Source organism: Tamandua tetradactyla, chromosome 6, assembly GCF_023851605.1.
Source record: "Tamandua tetradactyla isolate mTamTet1 chromosome 6, mTamTet1.pri, whole genome shotgun sequence".
NCBI classification, from domain to species: domain Eukaryota; kingdom Metazoa; phylum Chordata; class Mammalia; order Pilosa; family Myrmecophagidae; genus Tamandua; species Tamandua tetradactyla.
The window spans coordinates 145,983,335-146,003,771 of record NC_135332.1 but is presented as its reverse complement, the minus strand read 5'-3'; the positions used below and the strand labels follow the sequence as shown (position 1 = coordinate 146,003,771).

At 37.3% G+C, this 20,437-nt stretch overlaps 1 protein-coding gene across 5 annotated transcripts in view; it reads right to left on the bottom strand.

Moving 5' to 3' along the window:
* The window catches only part of GRHL2 (grainyhead like transcription factor 2), a 210,747-nt gene that overhangs the window by 59,517 nt on the left and 130,793 nt on the right, over positions 1-20,437 (bottom strand). For all 5 annotated transcript variants that reach the window (XM_077167375.1, XM_077167372.1, XM_077167373.1 and 2 more), the window contains exon 9: positions 11,270-11,428. In XM_077167375.1, the coding sequence (XP_077023490.1) occupies positions 11,270-11,428 (159 nt within the window). The remainder of the gene's footprint in view (positions 1-11,269; positions 11,429-20,437) is intronic.

Below are 20,437 nucleotides of genomic sequence, written 5' to 3'. Positions count from 1 at the left end.
TATTATAAAGTGTCATAAGATGAAACATTGATTCATTAACATCATACCTAGGCATGGAGGGGCATTAATGTTGAATGTGAATTCCCTATAACATTTCTTCTGGTCATTGTTATAGAACTTTTAGACATCATGACAGGGGTGGAATGAGGGATAGCATGAGGAAACTACACAGAATGTGGGATCACTTTGTACACCTAAGTATGATTTTTAGCTTTTGTTTTAGTATTCTCCTGTGTTCTTAGAGATGGTGCTCAGTTGGCCAAATAGGAAAAAGTCTGGTGTACCACCTCCTTTTTGCTCCTCTGTTTCTTATAATGGACTTTCTTATTGGCTTCTCTTCTTAAATTGCCAAATCCTATTCACTTGGCCAGTTGACCCTCGCCTTCTTGGAGGTGCTTCCAGGAATTCCTTGCTTTCCTTCTTGGCCTTCAATGAATCCCCAATTATCTACTTCTCTCTTTAGTAGCCTTGCTATCTTTTTTCCTTTTCTCTGCCCCCAAATACAGATATTTCAGTAAGGTTTTCCTTTTCTCTCCATTCTGCTTGGGGGGAGTTCATCTGCTCCCAGGCTTCTCTAGACAGCGGTCCACATCTACACCCAGCCTAAGTGTCTACCCTACTTTTCACATCCGTGTTTACAGTTGCAGCCTTTGTATACTCAAGCAGAAAATATAAAATGTATTGGGTAGATGGAAATACTAGTGGCCAATGAAAGGGAGGGGTAAGGAATATGATATGTATGAGCTTTTTCTTTTTATTTCTTTTTCTGGAGTGATAAAAATGTTCTAAAAAATGATCATGGTGATAGATACATAACTATGTGATGATTTTGTGAGCCATTGTTTGTACACCATGTATAGAATGTTTGTATGTTAAGAATGTCTGTGTTTGTTCATCGATAAAAATAGCCCTTTTCAACATGGAAAAAAACTGTATAAACACATGCCTTTCAATAGAAATAGAAAGAAAGAAAAAAAAAACAACCTTAAAGAAGGCCTTCAATTTCATCTACACTTTCACAGGTATATATTAGACATCAAGCTGGATAACTATAAACATTGCAAAATTCTATCTGTTTAGGACCCTGGGCTGTGATTGAAAAACTTATAGTGTTAAAATGGAATAGCTCTTTTGCTTTAGACAATAATTCAAATTAAGCATTTGCATTTATACTCCCACTTGAAAAGAGCAAAAATTAATCTTTTATTTCCCTTTTTAATCTCCCAAGAGTGAGCTTTGCCTGAATTTTGAAATTAGAGTTGCAAATATGATGACAAATCACAAAAGATTTTGTACCTAGCTTGGTTAAAGAAATGAACAGAAATTAACCTAGCTTGCCCCCTGAGATTTCCTCCGTAAAAATTTCCTGACGAAGGGGGAAAATTCAACTTCCGCAAGTTGAATTCTTGATATTCTCACAAGCAGTGCGGACAACCAAAGCTATAGGCTGAGCCCCCAATCTTGGGGTTTGTTCATATGAAACTTAATCCCACAAAGGATAGGTCAAGCCCACTTAAAATTAGACCTAAGAGACACCCCCAAGAGAACCTCTTTTGTTGCTCAGATGTGGCCTCTCTCTCCAGCCAACACAACAAGCAAACTCACCACCCTCCCCCTGTCTATGTGGAACATGACTCCCAGGGGTGTGGACCTTCCTGGCAACGTAGGAGAGAAATCCTAGAATGAGCTGGAGAGAAATCCTAGAATGAGCTGAGACTCAGCATCAAGGGATTGAGAAAACCTTCTCAACCAAAAGGGGAAAGAGTGAAATGAGACAGTGTCAATGGCTGAGAGATACCAAACAGAATCAAAAGGTTATCCTGGAGGTTATTCTTATGCATTAAATAGATATCACCTTGTTAGTCAAGATGTAATGGAAAGGCTGGAGGGAACTGCCTGAAAATGTAGAGCTGTGTTCCAGTAACCATGTTTCTTGAAGATGATTGTACAATGATACAGCTTTCACAATGTCACTATGTGATTGTGAAACCTTGTGTCTGATGCTCCTTTAATCTACCTTATCAACAGATGAGTAAAACATATGGAATAAAAATAAATAATAGGGGGAACAAATGTCAAAATAAATTTAGTTTGAAATGCTAGTGACCAGTGAAAGGGAGGGGTAAGGGGTATGGTATATATACATATATTTTTTTTCTGTTTTCATTTTATTTCTTTTTTCTGAATAGATGCAAATGTTCCAAGAAATGATTAGGATGATGAATATGCAACTATGTGATGATATTGTGAATTACTGATTATATTTGTAGAACAGAATGATCAAAATAGGAATGTTTGCGTATATTTGTTTTCTTTTTGTATTTAAAAAAATAAAATAAAATAAAAAATAAATTTAGTTTGAAATGCTAGTGATCAATGAAAGGGAGGGTTAAGGGGTATGGTATGTATGAATTTTTTTCTGTTTTCTTTTTATTTCTTTTTCTGAATAGATGCAAATGTTCCAAGAAATGATCATGATGATGAATATGCAACTATGTGATGATATTGTGAATTACTGATTATATTTGCAGAACGGAATGATCTAAAGTTAAGAATGTCTGCATTTGTTTGGAGTTTTTTCGGTATTTTTTAAAAATTTTAAAATTAATATAAAAAAATCAAGATTGCCCAAAAAAAAAAAGTCTTGACCTCTCCAACTGATCCCCAACATCAGGCTCTGTAAATAACACCTTATTAGAAGTTCTTTACAACACTAGTTACTTAGAATCCATACCCATAATTTACCCACTTTCTGTTTTCTTCCAGTTAGCACTGATATTTACTACACAGATATTTAAAATAGGAGATATTGGAAGTGTCATCTGTTTTTCTGACTGGCAAAGCATCTTACATGATTCTTTCTAGGTTTCATTTGCATTTACAAACATGTATTATGGTTATTTGTCCATTTCTTTCCTTATTAAATATTACTCTCTCAGCTTGACTTAGCTTTGTATACACCCACATATGCCTTACTCTCTCTCTTTTATATACACCCACATATTCGTCTTATTCACTCTCTCTTTAAGAGGAAGTTAAAATTTAAAAAATTTACAATGAAATTAAAATTTATAGAAACATTCTCAAACGAAAGGTATAATCCATCATTTTTAAGTACTCTAGCTTCTTACAGCCCGTCTCGTGCTAGGGCATAGGCAAATGACAGTACAACATTCTCCATTCATTTTGGAATCAGGGTATCACTGAAGCCCTCTTTTTCCACGTGTGATTCCAACTACCAAAGCAGAGGTATTAAACGGCTTGCTTAGTCATTTACCCCATCCTTCCCTCCTCATTTCTCTCACCCCTAACTCTACCCCCACTTCCAAGAAGTAGATTCATGGAGGGAGATCTATCATCTCCCTTGAAATATCTGGAATAAGGTAAAGAACTTCAAAGACAGGTGCATTTAAATGATCTTAAATGCTTGCCCATCTGTACTTTAAAATGTTCATGTTGTATTGTTTGAAAATATTGTTTTCTTAAGGTTCAATATACTGAATAAAAGCTATAAACTGATTTTTTTGCTGTTATTTTGAAAGGTCCCGTTGCCTCTTTGTTGAGGTTTCCCTTGTCAGTTGTCATTTTGGTATTTTATGTATACAGTTATTTATCAATTTAAGGAGTATGAGTTTGGGAATCAGACCTGAATTAGCATTCAGTGCAAATTTTTCCACCACGTGATTGTGGGCAAGTTTCTTACGCTCTCTGACCCACTGTTTTCTTGTCTACACTGACTTTGTGTATTGGCTTAGCTGGTTTCTCTATCATAGAGATTGCCTGAATGTCCCTCAGATTGCTCTGTGGCCCTGACAACTGGAGAGAACTGGGGCTACCTGAAATGATTATGACCTGAAAGTTTACAAACCTTTACTGAATATTTACGGCTATGCTGAATGTCCCTAAACTCCTGTGCAGCTCAGGTTAATGCATTTTCCTTCTCCCCCTCTGGTGACCATTTCTGCTTTTGGGAGCCACATTTCTCCCTACACATGGTCATTTCTCCTGTGAACTGCTTCTGTTTTCAGCTACTATATTCTTTCCTCTCACTTATCTTCCCTTTTACTTTATTTTTTTCCTGTACTTCCCCAATTTCCTAACTGTGGCACTGGTCAGATTCAGCCACCCATAGTGGCAATTGCTGACGTGTGTGGAAGACTTTACAGCACAGTGGTTATGTGTGTGTAGACTCGGCATCCAGATAACTTGGGTTCCAATCCCAGCACTGCCACATCAGCTCTGCAACCCTGGTTAAGTTAGTTCTTTTCTCTGGGCCTTGTTTCCTAATGTATAAAAACAGACTTAACAGTGATGTTAAGGAATGTTGTGAAGATAGAAGGAGCAAGGTGTGCAATGTGCTTAGAAAAGTTGTGATAAAACAAAAAATGAGAGCCATTATTATTGTAGGATAAAGTTTACAGGACCAGATTCTCTTTCCAAATTCTGGCTCTATCATAGTTAAGCCAGAACTCTCAGACATTTTAATGGCACAATAGATTTTTTTTTTTTGTTCAATTTTTTGTTTTATTTTCTTTTAGAGGGGCAAACATACCTAATTAGTGATGTGTATTTCCATCAGGGGGTACATAATGTTCAGCTGTCCCTCTCTTTTTTTTTTTAATCTGTACATTTTATCGATAAATTATCACATACCATATATTCCATCCAAAATAAACATTCAATATCACACAGTGACATCACTTAGTTGTGCAATCATCATCACACTCTATTTTAGACCATTTTCATTGCTCCAAAGAAAAAAATAATGGATAGACACACAAAGAAAACCCAAAACATCCCATATCCCTTGTATATCCCTATTATTGACCCCTAGTATTGCTGTGTAAATACACCTATTACTATTGATGAAAGAATTTGAAGGTATTACTGTTAACTGTAATCAACCTCATTAACAATTCTGTACATATTAGGTAACTGGTCCCCATTCTCTAGTTATGTCTATCTCTAGGCACCCTATATCCTACGTTTTAAGACTCTGAGTTTACATATTCTAGTTAGTTCATATTAGTGAAATCATATATATCTGTCCTTTTATTTCACTGACTTATTTCACTCAGCATTATGTCTTCAAGTTTCCTCCACATTGTCACATACTTCAGGACCTCAATCCCTCTTACTGCAGCATAACAGTCCATAGTATGCATATGCCTCATTTTGTTTTTCCACTCATCTGTTTATATACACTTGGACTGTTCCTATCTTTTGGAAATTGTGAACAATGCCACTATGAACATCAGTGTACAAATGTCTGTTCACGTCCCTGGTTTCATATCTTCTGGATAGATACAGAGTTATGGAATTGCCGGGCCATAGGGCAATTCAATATATAGTTTTGGGAGGTACTGCCAAACTGTCTTCCAAAGCAGCTGTACCATTTTACATTTCCACCAGTAGTGTATAAGTGTTCCTATTTCTCCACATCCTCTCTGTATTAGTTTGGAAGCTGCTGTAATGCAATATACCTGAACTGGAATGGCTTTTAACTGGAATGGTTTTTAAAAATGGAATTTAATAAGTTGCAAGTTTACAGTTCTAAGCCTATGAAAATGTCCAAACTAAGGCATCCAGGGAAAGATACCTTAATTCAAGAAAAGCCAGTGCATTTGGAACACCTCTGTGAGCTGGGTAGTGAGTCATGTGGCTGGCATCTGGTGGTCCCTTGCTCCTGGGCCCCATGGCTTTCAGCCTCTCTTCTTGTGAGGTTTCCTCACTTTATTTCTCTGGAGCTGACTTTCATCTGTTCACTTCCCATGGCTCTCTCCAGGTTTTGGCTTGTCTAACATCTCATGGCCACGTCTACTGGGCTCCAAGCATCTCCAAACATCTGTCTCACTTTTCTCCAAGTGTCTGCATCTGTGTCAGCTCTGCTCTGAAGTTTCTTTTGGCTCTGTCATTTCTGTAAGCTCTTTTAAAGGATTCCAGTAAAATAATCAAGACCCAACTGGAATTGGTGGAGTCACATCTCCACCTAATCAAAGTGTCATATCCACAATTGGGTGCACCACATTTCAGTGTGGATAATCTAATCAAATGTTCCTAACCTACAAGTATTGAATCAGGATTAAAAGAATGGCCGCTCCCACAAGATTGGATCAGGATTAAGACATGGCTTTTCTGGGGTACATGATAATTCAAACCGACACATTCTCCAACATTTGTAGTTTCCAGTTGTTTAACAGTGGCCATTTTATGGGTGTGAGATGATATCTCCTCACGGTTTTGATCTGCATTTCCCTAGAAGTTAATGAAGGTGAATATCTTCTCAGATGCTTTTTAATCACTTACATTTCCTCTTTGGAAAAATGTCTATTCATATCTTTTGCCCATTTTATTGGGTTGTTTGTCCTTTTATTGTTAAGTTGTAGGATTCCTTTATATATAATGGATATCAAACCCTTATCCGATATATGGTTATAAAACATTCTGTCCCATTGGTTGGTGGCCTCTTCACCTTTTTGACAAAGTCCTTTGAAGCACAGAAGTGTTCAGCCTTGAGGAGTTCCCTGTTTTGGTTTGCTAATGCTGCCAGAATGCAATATACCAGAAATGGATTGGCCTCTACAAAGGAAATTCATTCGGTTGCAAATTTACAGTTCTAAGGTCATGAAAATGTCCATATTTAGGCATCAACAAGAAAGGTCGATCACATCAGGAGTTTCTCTGTCACATGGGAAAGCACAAGTGAAGTCTGCTGGCCTTTTGTTCCTGCGTTTCGTTGCTTTCAGTTCTGGTTCCAGGGGCCTCCTCTCTAAGCTTCTGCCTATCTCTAAGCATCTCCAAATATCTGTCACTTGGTTTCACCTCTCTGTTTCCTGTGTGGGGTCTAACTCTCTTTCCCAGTGAGGTCTTTTAAGGACTCTAGTAAATTAATTAAGATGCCACCTTGAATGCACGGGGCTATATCTCCATGGAAATAATCTAATCAAAGGTCCCACCCACAATTGGGTGGGCCACATATCCACAGAAACAATCTAATCAAAAGATCTCACCCACAATAAGTCTACATCCACAAGATTGGATTAAAAGAGCATGGCTTTTCTGGGGTACATAACAGTTTCAAAACAGCACATTCCCATATATCTGTTCTTTCTTTTGTTGCTTGTGCTTTGGGTGTAAGGTCTAAAAAGGTACCTACTATCATTAGGTCTTTTTCGTTTGTTTTTATTTTTAATTTATTTTATTTATTAAATATACCAACATACAAACACAAACATTCTTACCATATGATCATTCCATTCTACATATATAATCAGTAATTCACAATATCATCACATAGTTGCATATTCATCATCATGATCATTTCATAGTACATTTGCATCAATTCAGACAAAGAAATAAAAAGAAAATAGAAAAAAAAATCCATACATACCATATCCCTTACCCCTCCCTTTCATTGATCACTAGCATTTCAATTAATAAATTTATTTTAACTTTTGCTCCCCCTATTATTTATTTATTTTTAATCCATATGTTTTACTCATCTGCCCATAAGGTAGATAAAAGAAGCTTCAGACACAAGGTTTTCACAATCACACAGCCACATTGCGAAAGTTATATCATTATACAATCATCTTCAAGAAACATGGCTACTGGAGCACAGCTCTACATTTTCAGGCAGTTCCCTTCAGCCTCCCCCATTACACCTTAACCAAAAAAGGTGGTATCTATTTAATGTGTAAGAATTAACCTCCAGGATAACCTCTTGACTCTGTTTGGAATCTCTCAGCCATTGATACTTTATTTTGTCTTATTTCACTCTTCCCTCTTTTGGTCGAGAAGGTTTTCTCAATCCTTGACGCCGCTTCCCAGCTCATTCTAGGATTCCTGTTCCACGTTGCCAGGAAGGTCCACATCCCTGGGAGTCATGTCCCACGCAGAAAGGGGAAGGGCAGTGAATTTGCTTGTCATGTTGGTTAAGAGAGAGGCCACATCTGAGCAACAGAAGAGGTTCTCTTGGGGGTGACTCTTAGGCCCAAGTAGGGCCTAAGTAGGCTTAGCCTTTCCTTTTTGGGATTAAGTTTCATATGAACAAACCCCAGGATTGGGGGCTCAGCCTATTGCTTTAGTTGTCCCCACTGCTTATGAGAATATCAAAAATTCTCCACTTGGGGAAGCTGAATTTCAACCCCTTTCTCAACATTCCCCGAAGGAGACTTTGCAAATATTTTTTTATTCGCTGTTCAAAAATCACTCTGGGATTTATCGGGGCATCACCCTGGACAAACCTACAAAATCTCATGTCCTACTCAAGGTTCCATGTACTTATGGTGTTCAATTAAGCTGTCCACATAAGTTATATTAGGAAATGCACTAGTCAAAATATAAATTTTGTACCAAATAAACATTTTTTGCTTTTGTCTCACACATAAATTAAAGTTTTAAAATATTAATTACCATCTATTTTCAACACCCTGCAGTATTGACATTCCTTTGTTCTTCCTCATGCAAAAACATTTTTAAATTTGTACATTTAGTCACTATCATTCTACACTCTAGGCATTCCTACTATCATTATGTCTTGAAAGCATTTCCCTATATTTTCTTCTAAGAGTTTTGGGTAGTGGCTCTCATCACAAGAGATCTTTGATACAACTGACTGGAGCACCTTCACGAGTGCTAGGCCACGAAGGGCACTGGCACTTGCCCCATTCAGACCTGAGGAAGTAAAAGATTTGTGTAGCAAACATTGACATTTTCTCCTTCAGAGTCTTAATTGTAACAGCTTCTGTATTAAATGCTCTGCAAGTCGAGCTGTGGAAATGACCCATCAGCTTTATTCTGAGTCTTTTTCCCACCAAGAACCACCACTAAAAGGGGAAATTTTAGATTGCATGTAGGTATATAGATTATAGGTTGTATATATATATACACACACATACAATATATATATATATATACATATGTATACGAAGAAGTTTAAAATAAAAAAAAAAGAATGCTAGGCAATGCTGAATTAGCTATTCATCTCTTATGCTCTTTCCCCTTCTCTTCCCCAGCATCTAATCTGAAGTACTATCCAATTACGCCTAGTCAGTGCCTTTAAGCAATTAGTCAACTTTTCTACTTTTCATATACCCTCTCAAACTCACCAATTTTTTAAAATAATTGTACACTGCCTACACTGTCAGAACATATTGCCAGTACTATCTTCCTCATCATTTAGAATTAGATCTGTAGGTAAATACGTATTTAATGCTTACCAGCAGTCCTCTTGCCAGTGCCCCTATAGACCAATTGCTTGTCAGAAATTCGTTCTCTAACAGGTTCTCCAAGAAGGAATATTCACTTGTTTAAAACATTTTTTTCTGCAGTCTTTATACTTGAAAGTCAATTTGGCTGAATAAAAAATTCTGGGCCCACATTTATTTTACCTGATTATCTTAAATATCATTGTCTTCTGACATAATTGGTGGTTTTCTTTTCCTTAAAAGTAACTTATTATGATTCTTTTTACCTAGATGCCGAAAGGATATTTTTCTTTTTTAAAAGTCCAGTTGATTAACTATTTGGTAGTTAACAGTTCCAGATCAATTTTCCCATGTATGTGATGGATCCTTTCAACAGCAGATCTTTCTTATTTCAAGTTTTCCTGTTTTACCATTTGTTCTGTTCCACTGTTGTGGTTTTCTTCTTCAAAGATTCCTATAATTTTCTTCTTTACCTTTCTTCTATATGTATATTTTCTCTCTCATTTCTTCCTACATTTCTTCTGATTTTTAAAATTTTACTTCTTTCCAATTTGTATTTCTTTTAAGGCATTCTCTATTATGTTTAGTCACTTTTGTTTTACTTCTAATATAGTCTTTTCTTCTGAATCATTTTAATCTTTTATTTCTAAGTTCTTTCCTGAGTTCTAAAAAAATCTTTTTCCAAATCATTCCATTCCAAATAACATATTTTTGAGTTATTCAAAATTTATTTTATATTGATCTTCATAACTTCTATTATGAAGATTTTGCTAATTTTGAAACATTAGGCTACAGTTTTCACCTGTTCTGGTGGTCTGTCTTTCCAGAATTCATTGTCCATAGGTCAATCTGGGCTTAGTTTTTTTTTTTCATGAGACTTCATGGATTCTTTTATGATAATCATTTTTAAGTGAAATGGGTGGGCCAGGATAATTCTTCTAGCTTCACGGTTTTCCTGTTCCCTCTTCTGTTGTAATCACAAAGGATAAAAATAGTCTTGCAGTTTTTGAGGTCTGACTCCTCTGTATCCCTTCCCTTTCTCTTTTCAATCTGGACCTTTTCATCCTTGCCCCCTTTTTTCCTGCCCTACTCAATCTAGATTCTACTCCATGCAGTTTTCCCTTAGAGCAAGGCCCTATCCTAGACGGAAACTTCAATATGTAACTTTTGAGAGTTCACAGAACCCAAACCGCACAAGTGTTCACTCCTCTTGCACTCATCAGCAAATTGGAGTCTGCAGAACTCGTGGCACCCACTGCAGTGTCACAAGCTGTTCTCAGATGGCCCACTTGATTCTCTAGTGAGTATCTTCAGAAGAGTTTGTAGATTTCCTGTTCTTTTGTCATCAAATAGCCCCATTGCTTGCCTTCTACTTTTACCCTCAAAGATGTTGATATCACAGGTTTATTATTGTTCCACTTTGTATATGGGATGTTGGGATACTTTGTCATCTAATCATGGGACTTAACTTTTGCTGTTCTGATTGCTCCGTGTCTTTCTTGACGGGACTCAGGGAGACTAAAAACTGTACCACCACCTGAGTGCATATTAACTGAGGAACTTTTTGGGGGGTGGGGGTGGGGTGCATGCTCCGGGAATCGAGCCTGGGTCTCTCCCACATGGAAGACAAGCCTTCTACCACTAAAGTGATGAACTTCTTTTAAAGATGCTATTTCTATTCCCAATTGTCCTAGGTGAGATTCCATTTAACCCATAATCTTCTGGGACAGGATCTATACCAGTAAAAACTATTAACCTGTTATATCAACCATACACTTGAATCAGACTTGTACCACAGTCCTGTCAATCAGTCATTATAATAGTGGTAAAAATGACCAAAACAACATTATAGCTGACTGATGATTCCCTGGACATCTAATTGGAATTGAGAATAACAGAGTACCACACTTATAATTGAAAAGGTGATTATTTGACAATGCCAGACAACAGAACATGACGAGGGGGAAATGTCATTAAAAATGATATCTAAGAAAAATAAAGAAATAAAAAAATATCTAATAACAAAGATAGCTTTATGACAAATAGTCATCTTTACTCACTTTGTCGCAGAAGACCTTGATCTGGCAATAAGCTCTATGAATGGGTTTATTGCTACGATTATTATAACTGTATGTGTCAATCTGAATCATCAAAGGAAGTCCTTTCACCCCTTTCTGGGAGGAGAAATCTGTACTCAGACAATTCACGGTGATGAAAATCTGGAGAGAGAAAGAGAAAGGAGAAAATTCAGAAGCCTCCATGAAACGATCTTCAAAATACAGATGTCTTAGACCTCACATCAAAATACCAGACAAACCTGTAAGGATAACTGGAGAATACATAGATGCTCTCACATAAAAATACGTTGTGTACAAAGTATGATATATTTTATATAACTTATGATAAGTTTATAAAGATTTTTGCTTTCACATTTGACCTTGAAGCTCACAATTTAAACTACTTTCCTTACAGTATATCAGAAAATTCTTACTAATTTTTTTTAACCTGAGTAAAGTACCGTCTTCTTTACATATTGAAGTTGTCACTTCCAATAGTTATATCAATTCTATAATCTGATCAGCAGGATAAGAAAAAAAATTTAGATGGCACCTTCTCTTGCACATTATAACAGTGAAACTAAGTTAATTGTTTACATATTTCTCTCTCCCAATTGACCATGAAGTATGTACTTTGAGACCTTTTCTAATTATTTTTGTAATACTATTACCTTGTATAGTGTCTGGCAGAGATCAGGCATTCAATAAGCCTCTGATGAGTGCTCTGTAGGAAGCTCACCTGGCTAGGGGTCAAAGCCCTGGGTGTTAGTCCTAGCTCAAACGTCAACCAGCTAAGCAACCTTAGGAAGTTGATGCCCTCAGTTTTCAATTTTCCCTTTAAATTATCTTCAAGATGCCTCCCTTCAGGATGTGCAAATGCTAACACTAACATACCTCCCGATCAGTAACGAAGTAAACGCAGAGCTGGTGAAGGAAGGACATGAAGCAGCAGGAAGAAAAATTGTAGTAAAAGCATCAGCATTCTCATCTTATAATATGGGAATCAAGAGATAGAAGATAATTATATGAATACCAAAAAAATGGAAATTCAAGTAAACTACTAAAGATTATAGCACTGACCAACAGAAGAACTAAAAATAGTAATTTAATTATAAAATATTACGAAGACTCAAAGGAGGAATGTGAATGAGCTAAATTAATTCTCATTTTGCAAAGTATTTGAGGGTCAATAGATATTGTTTTAAGTTGATTTATCACAGAATAGAGATACAAATACATCACATAAATTTGTAACTACATGAAGACCAAGAGGTGGCAGGAAAAGAACAGGGTACTATATTATAGTCTTCTGTACTATTTTCATTTGATACCATGTGATATTTTTATTTAAAATCAAATTTAAATCACTCAATGCTTTTAAATTATGCAATTATGATTTCTAAAAACATTTCATCAGCTTTGTTATCTGACCTTTGTTTTATTTGGTCCTCCTGAACTTTCCATTCACCTTCAAACCCTCAACCCCAAGCCTTTTTTTATACATAGTAGCCCTACAGGGAGCAACCCTGCAGAAAGCAAAGATTGACTACTACAAGTACTATCTTATAGGCCATGTGAATTTGTTATTTAACTCCATGTCTGGTCTAATTCAAGTCCTATGCCTATAGGTTCTTATAATTTATGCAACCAGGCATCTCATTTTTAGTGCTATACCTCTACAAAGATTATTTTTCGTTATTTTCAAGCTTCTCACTCGGCAATGAGAGAGGTATTAGCAAGGCACCACAGCAATAGCAGACAAAGTGGTCAGATCTTAGTGACATACTGATAGCCACAACCTGATGCCCTGCATCACAGACACTTCATCCAGCCACAACCTGAAAACTAGCACCTAAAGAGCTAATCATGGATACCTCATTTCATTCATTCTGCTAATTCATTTGTTCATTCCTCCCTTCTGCGAAGATAAACACAAGCCCAGAATGGGTCAAACACAATGTTAGATGCTGGGGACAGAGAAGAAAGTCAAATCTTTGCCTCATGTTGCTGACAGTCCAAGGAGAAGACAGATGAGTAAATCAACAATGGCCAACACAGAGCAGTCAAAGTTTTCCCCAAGAGAAGTGCATAGAGAGGCTCCAAGAACACAGGACAGAACACAGAACTTAGAGATCATTAGTGAAATACAAAACCTACACAGGCACTGGGTTCAGAGCAGGGAGTCCACAGTACTTGTCCATTAGTGAGGAATGGTAAAGAAAAAGAGAACTAAAGACACAAATATCAGGTCATTCAGGAGAACCGAGTAATTGAGGCAAAGAAACAATAAGCTATGAACTTCTAAAGTAAAACTGTTTTGCTCACCAAAGTCATAAGGCAAAAAGTGCTGTTTATTGCTCCTGGAGATACATTAACTGCAGAGAATGTTTATTCAGCATTCATTCATGCAACACATAGTCTTCAGTGCCTACTAAGTTCCTGAAACTATGCTGGACATTATAATAGATGTACCAGTTATAGTTCCTACAATCACAAAGGCCAGAAGCTCGATGGGGAGAGACAATGTGATGATGCTCTAAAGACTACAACAGCTTCAACAAGCACCCATCTTTCTGCTAAAAAAAAAAAAAAAAAGTATGTTTTTCTAGGAACATTCAACTCCTTTTATTGTTATTGTTTATACTGACAATGGGTTTATCTTGGCCAAAATGCACAAACACAGCTTTGTTTCAACAAATCAAATGATAATTTGATCAGCTATATATTACCCTTGACTTTGGCCATGCATTTCACATGGAAATCTGCCTGTTGGTAGCTGAAATCCACAGGGGCCCCGAACCGGACTGTTTTTTTCCATTCCTTTATAAAGCCTGCCTAGTGCAGCAGAAGCCAAAAGAGAAAAATATTTTGATGGGCATTTCCTAAGCTATTAGGATTCATGGTTGGCTCACAGATTTATTATACATTATTCACAGTGGACATACACTCAGACAGGCAGGAAGCAATATTAATTGTGGTCCTGTTAGCTCCAGGTCTCAACTAAAAAAACTGGAGTGATAGATTGTGTATATTTACAAGGGCCACTTGAGTAAGACTGAAATAACAGATGCTTACTGGCAATATACTATAATAAACAGACTAAATCCTCCTTGGAGGAGCTATAAAAATCAGTCACCCAGTTGAGATGGTTATTAAAGGTCAAACAAAGGTACCACACTAGACTCCACCAGGAGACGCTTAGACAAGGGTCTTTATTAATAGAGACAGATTCCTTCGTAGGAGGTCCAATGAACTCTCTTTGTTTCCATATTCCACAAAAAGCAAACAACATGAGAATCTGCCTTCTCTTTTTACATTATGTTGGCAGCTCTCAAAGTTATCATAATCGGCAGGGATTTTATAATAGAGCTGGCATTGCTTTCCTCCTGCTTGGCTGCCTGTCCCAGTAGCAAAGCACAGTTCCAGTGCCCGATGGTATCAATCACAGTCTCGCTGTGCTGCACTCAAAACACAAGTGGTTGAACTTTAACTGCAGTTAAGAGGGTTGGGAAAGTATCGAAGGACATTAACTAAAATGTTAGCCTAGAAACTGATAAGCCTAAATTTGTTTCATCTTGTAAACCCAACCATGTCCTAGCTCTATCCACAGCAGGAAAATGTGAGAGCAAATTTCTCGGAAGTTTATCTATAAGCACTTGTTTGTAAATGTATATAGTAGACAGGCTTAGGGAAAAGATCTGATTTACCCCAACAAATGTTCAACCAAATGTCAAGCACAGAAAGTTCTTCCTTACTTCAGTAGGAGCCTGAGTATGTAAAGAAGGACGAAATGCTACAAACAATTGTTCTGTCAACCCAGAGTTAGGAATTTTGCATGTCTTTATGATATTTTCAAAACCTCAGCTAATTCTTTTCCTGTAATTCTAATTTTTTTAGAAAAACATTAAGCCAGGTGATTTCAAACAAAGAACATACTATTTTGTCATTGTTTTAAAGACCAATTCAGATAGAAAGAGTGTTTCTAAATGTACCAAGATTTTTTCAAGAAACTGAGTCAGTCTCCTGATATTTGACATTTTAACAGTCATTCGTTATGATTGAATGATAATTTCCATTTTGTGGTTCCTACAGAAGACAAGTGACTTTGACAAGGTTAGAATGCCTTTCATTTTTGCAGTATGCATTACCTAATAAATGAGCTTTGGAATTGCTACATTAACTTGATTCTTGACTCATAACATTTTTCTAGGGGCTTACCATTAAATAAATGGGCTTGCCTTTGATTTAGAAAGCAATTGGGGATTGATAAAATCATAACTTTCATGATTTTATGTAATGTATTTATTTTCCTCTTTTAACAACTAACTGTATTTTTGTACTTTTAAGAAGTTCCTACTGATTAAAGAGTAAGTGATTGTTTTTCTTGATGGTTTAGGGCTGTAAAGAACTCTTTCCCAAGAAATTACACATGCATTAGGCTCCAAATTACATGTATAAGAACTAAGTATATACCTAGAAATAATAACTTTAACTCTAGAACACATTCTCCTTTCCCACAAAAAAAATATGTAAATACATAAAGTCTGTTCTTGCCATTTTCCCTATTCTGTGCTCTCTTTCGGTTCTTGCAATTATTAAAGACTTTATAGGCTGTTTTCTTATATTTCATCATTTTGATGATTGTATTTGGGTACAGATGCATTGCTAAATTGAGACAGACAGACTAAAAGTAGATCAGATGTCAAATGTGAAATCTCATTAACTCATCAAACATCTATCAAGAATCTTCTCTTAGCCTAGCACTAAGTTAGGAGTTGGGAACACAAGAACAGTAGACTCCCTTCCCCACTAGGAAGTTCACTATTTAGTTGAGGATTCAAGAAACTGAGATTTCCTGAAACATTTATGTAGCACTTTAAGGGAATGAATTTAACATATTTCTTTACTTCTCCTAAAAATACCTTGAGTAAGTATGTAAACACACAGATACACATTTGGTTTATTCACATATTCCACCATAGTTTCACATATTCTTTTAGCTCATTTTTTCCTGTTTCCAGAACCCATCAATTTGCTCCTACTTCAGCGCCTTTGCCAGCTGCTGCCCATTATGCCCCGTGCTGCTGCCGCTGATCATCACATTCAGATGTCAGACCAATGGCAGCACCTCAGAAATACCTGCCTTGATCACTATTCTGGAGCTGCCTTTTTCCTCCACTTCATCCCACAACCTTGGCTAATTCCATACATTGCTCTTTTCTATTTTTCTTATACCACTTAACATCATTTGAATGCATCTTATTGCTTATTTGTTTACTGTTCAATTGCTTGTCTGCTCTGTGAGGCTATAAGCCCCATGGCGGGAAGGTCCTTGACTACCTCAAGTTTATACTGTCCCCAGTGCCAGGCCCATATTTGCATTTGGGTACAGATGCATTGCTAAATTGAGACAGACAGACTAAAAGTAGGAGATGTCAAATGCTAAGGAGAAGATAAACTACTTTTTAAAAATATACATTTCCCCCTTTATCCATGCTCTTTTTAGTAAGCAGCACAGGCTAAAAGCTGAAATTGATCTGATTCTTCAAGATACGTCATCTACCTATCTATCAATCAATAAACATGCATTAAGCAAGAACTATATATTCAGCATTTTTCTAGATGCTTTGGAAGATACAGAAATCTCTGGCAGGGTCCTGCCCCCTGCCAGAGAAAGAAAAGGGGGTACACAACAGTTTCCACTGTTGTGGAATGTATACAATTAGTTATTAAATTGTATAATCTAGACTAGTAGTAAGAACTTGAAGAAAAGGAGAGCACTCAACAAGGCAGCCAGAGAAGATTTTCTATAGTAGCCTTGAGTTAAGAGAAAGAAAAATAGAGGAGAAGAAAGTGTATGCTGATTCTGAAAATGGCAAGGAGACCAGCCCAATGGGAGAGGAAGGTTTGTGTCGGGGAGGTGAAGAAAGAAACTAAAGGGTGGTGGGGGGGGTGGGGAAGAGGGTTGGCAAGGAAGTGGCAAACCAAGACGTTCCTATCACTGCCATGGAGTCATGAATACTTAATGCGGTCAAGTGTGGATGCCAAGGGCCAATAGGATGGTAGCCACAGCAGCCAAAGTCCAAGTTATAGAAAGGACAAGGAGAACAAAGAAAAAGGCCATCAGTGAGGAGGCTCTGCACCCCTTCCAGAGGTCAGGCAAGAGGAGGGAAGGAAGGGAAAGCAGACTGCTGGGGCAAGTGAAAGAGGAGCTGAAAACAGAGAGGAAGTATCTCCGCTGGGGAGTCTAGCAGGGAAAGGAGGCAGGTAAGAACACAGGTAGTGGGCAGCAGGGCCAAGCAGAGATGTTTGTCGAAGACTGACACAATAAGAGACGAAGAGTGCTATGGAGAGGTGTAGCTCGGGAGCTCAGAACTTGAGAAGCAGAAACTAAATGGAATCAACTCACAAGTAAAATTTTGTGGCAGGAAGGAATACTGAGCTTTCTCTGAAATGTTCTAAGAGACTCAAAATGATGATACACGTGGAGCGAATACCAGAACTTCAGTACTATAGTCATGGACCAGTTACTTAACCATTTTCTGAGCCTCACTTTCCTCATCTTCTAAACAGGTACAACAATCTTTACCTTGATACTGTGACACTTGAGTGAGATCATGTTTTTATAAGTAAAATGTCATAATATCTAAGGCATTTTATTATCGTCACCATCATCTCCATCTTTCCAGATACCCAGTCTCCCAGCTGGTATCTTCTCTGACTCCAAACTCAACCTCCCCTGCACATCCCATCAGTCAACCCGGCCCTCTCCACTTTAGCTCCCTAACTGTTCCTGCAAGGCTGTCTTCCTTAGCATTGGATGGCTCTGAATGTCAAGTCCTCCCTCCTTTTATTGGACTACTAAAATATCTTCCTGACTGGATTTTCCAGGGCATTTTGTGAAGTTATGTCAAATGATTGAATGGTAGACTAGTTTTGATTCACATTAATTGAAGAAACTAAGGTGTTTAATTCACCTTAGTGAATTTCTTCTTTCTTTAAAAAAGAAAAGAAAAACATTCTCTCTCCACGGCACTTTGGGAAGAATGGAGTCAAAAGCATTGTAGGGGAGAGAGAGAGGAGAAATCTCTCACAGAAAGCTGTATTGCTCTTCAGATCACAACAGCTCTCCCCATTCCACTGTTACTTGAGCAGATTTGTAAACAGATCATGTAACATCACATCAGGATAAAGAAGAATTCTGACACTGCATAACAATGGACTGGTCTGCTTCAGGAAATAGTTTCCAGTCAGAGGAGGAATTTAAACATAGACTGAAAAACACACTCAAACTTTTTGATAATTTTTTGTTATTTTAAATACTTTCTGTTCATGTTTAATACTTAAAACTCATTTTGAATTTGTAATACCTGAACATGGTACAAAATTTAAAAGGCACAAAAGAGTACATGGTGAAAATTATCCCCATCCCCAGTACCTACTTGCTTCCTAGCCAACCAACAGTTTCAGTTTCTCCATTATCCTTAACAGTTTCTTGAATATCTAGAAAATATGCCAAGCAAATACATATCCTTTTCCTTGTCACACTAATAGTAGCATAGAAAACACCGTTCTGAATCTTCCTTTATTTGGTTAAGAAAATTTGAATTTCTTGCACTCACACTTTCTCTTTCAATATAAGTGGTCTCTATGCGTGTGTGTGTCTGCACATCAATTTAGTAAATGTGTGTGTGTGCATTTGTGTATGGAAGGAGTGAGAAGATAAAGAAAATGTAACATATACAAACAAATTAACATAGTTAAAAGGTATATGGTATTGATTTCAACATTTCATCTGAAATTTTCCAAATTATAAGGGGGGGAGATTTAAAAACAAAAAAGACTCATCTGTTTTTCAGAACTCTCCTAGCATTTCTATCTTCCCTAGAGTCACTGTTACTTTCTATTTCTTCTTACTGTTATTTTTATTACACCTATGCCTCAATTCCTTTCCTAGACAAAAAATTATCAAAAAGATGGGACTATGGCCTGTCAAACTGTCTATGAATCCCCACTGCTTGGCATACTGCATGTGACACAGCAAGCACACTGCTTCGAAGCAATGACAGTTTCCTTGTCAGAGAAACTGTAGAAGATACTAGTACTAGATCCTCCCAACTCAAAAGGACAGTGTGAAAAGAGCACATGCTTCAGAATCACACAGTCCAGAACTGGAATTCCAGCTCTGCCTTGCATTTGCTGTTCAACCTTAGGTAAGCTAGCTAACCTCTCTGGGTTTACAATTCCTCATGTGTTAAATGAAAACTAATATCCACTTAACAATATGAATATTGTGTAATGTTTAGAAAGTATCTGGCAGAGTGCCTGGTATATGGTAATCACTGAACAAATATTAGCCGTTGTGCATACACACACACACACACACACACACACACAGTCATCTGTAAAGTCCAAGTCTGTATTCTAATTCCCTCCACACATACAACAGTTCGCGTGTCTTAGTTACAGATTCTCAAGCAGAATTCAGGCCAGAAACCATGGACACTCCACATTCTAACGAAAGATCCAGATGTTGATTTCTTCAGTGAGATGTGTTCCAAAGACGACTCCTTCTAAGTGTAAATCCACTCCAGTTTATTGCTTTTCCTGCCATCCATTACCTTATAAAACTGGAACAAAGGCATGGCTTTGTTTAAGTTCAATCCCAAAGTCTCCGGCAAATGTTTATCTTTTCCTTTTAAAGGTTTCTTCACCCATACCACACCCCAGCAAATACATAAAAATGCCATTTGCCCCGATTCCATGTATATCTGGACCTTTCAAGATCCCTCCCAGGAGCTCTTTTCCCCCATCCTCACTTTACTTCTGACATCATGGAGCTGCCCTGTAATACTCCCCAACCTTCCATAAGGTGACCTGTTTAAAATCAGGCCCAACTTGAGCAAAAAAGTGTAGGGGTAAGTTTTTAAAATCAGTAATATCTATCAACTCTATATCATCCTAGACCACCTTATAAGGAGAACCCCCAGCCAAGGGCAACAGCCTATTCCAGGGTGAAATGAGAGAGGTCAAGAACCTAGGAGGAATTAAAGAGTGCGGCTTCTGACTCCTTTGGTTTTCCTTTTCATCCTAAAAACCAATATTTACGTGTCTTTTCTTATACCTTGGTGTTCTGCACTGGAGTTTAGCAGAAAGAGAATGCTACCCATT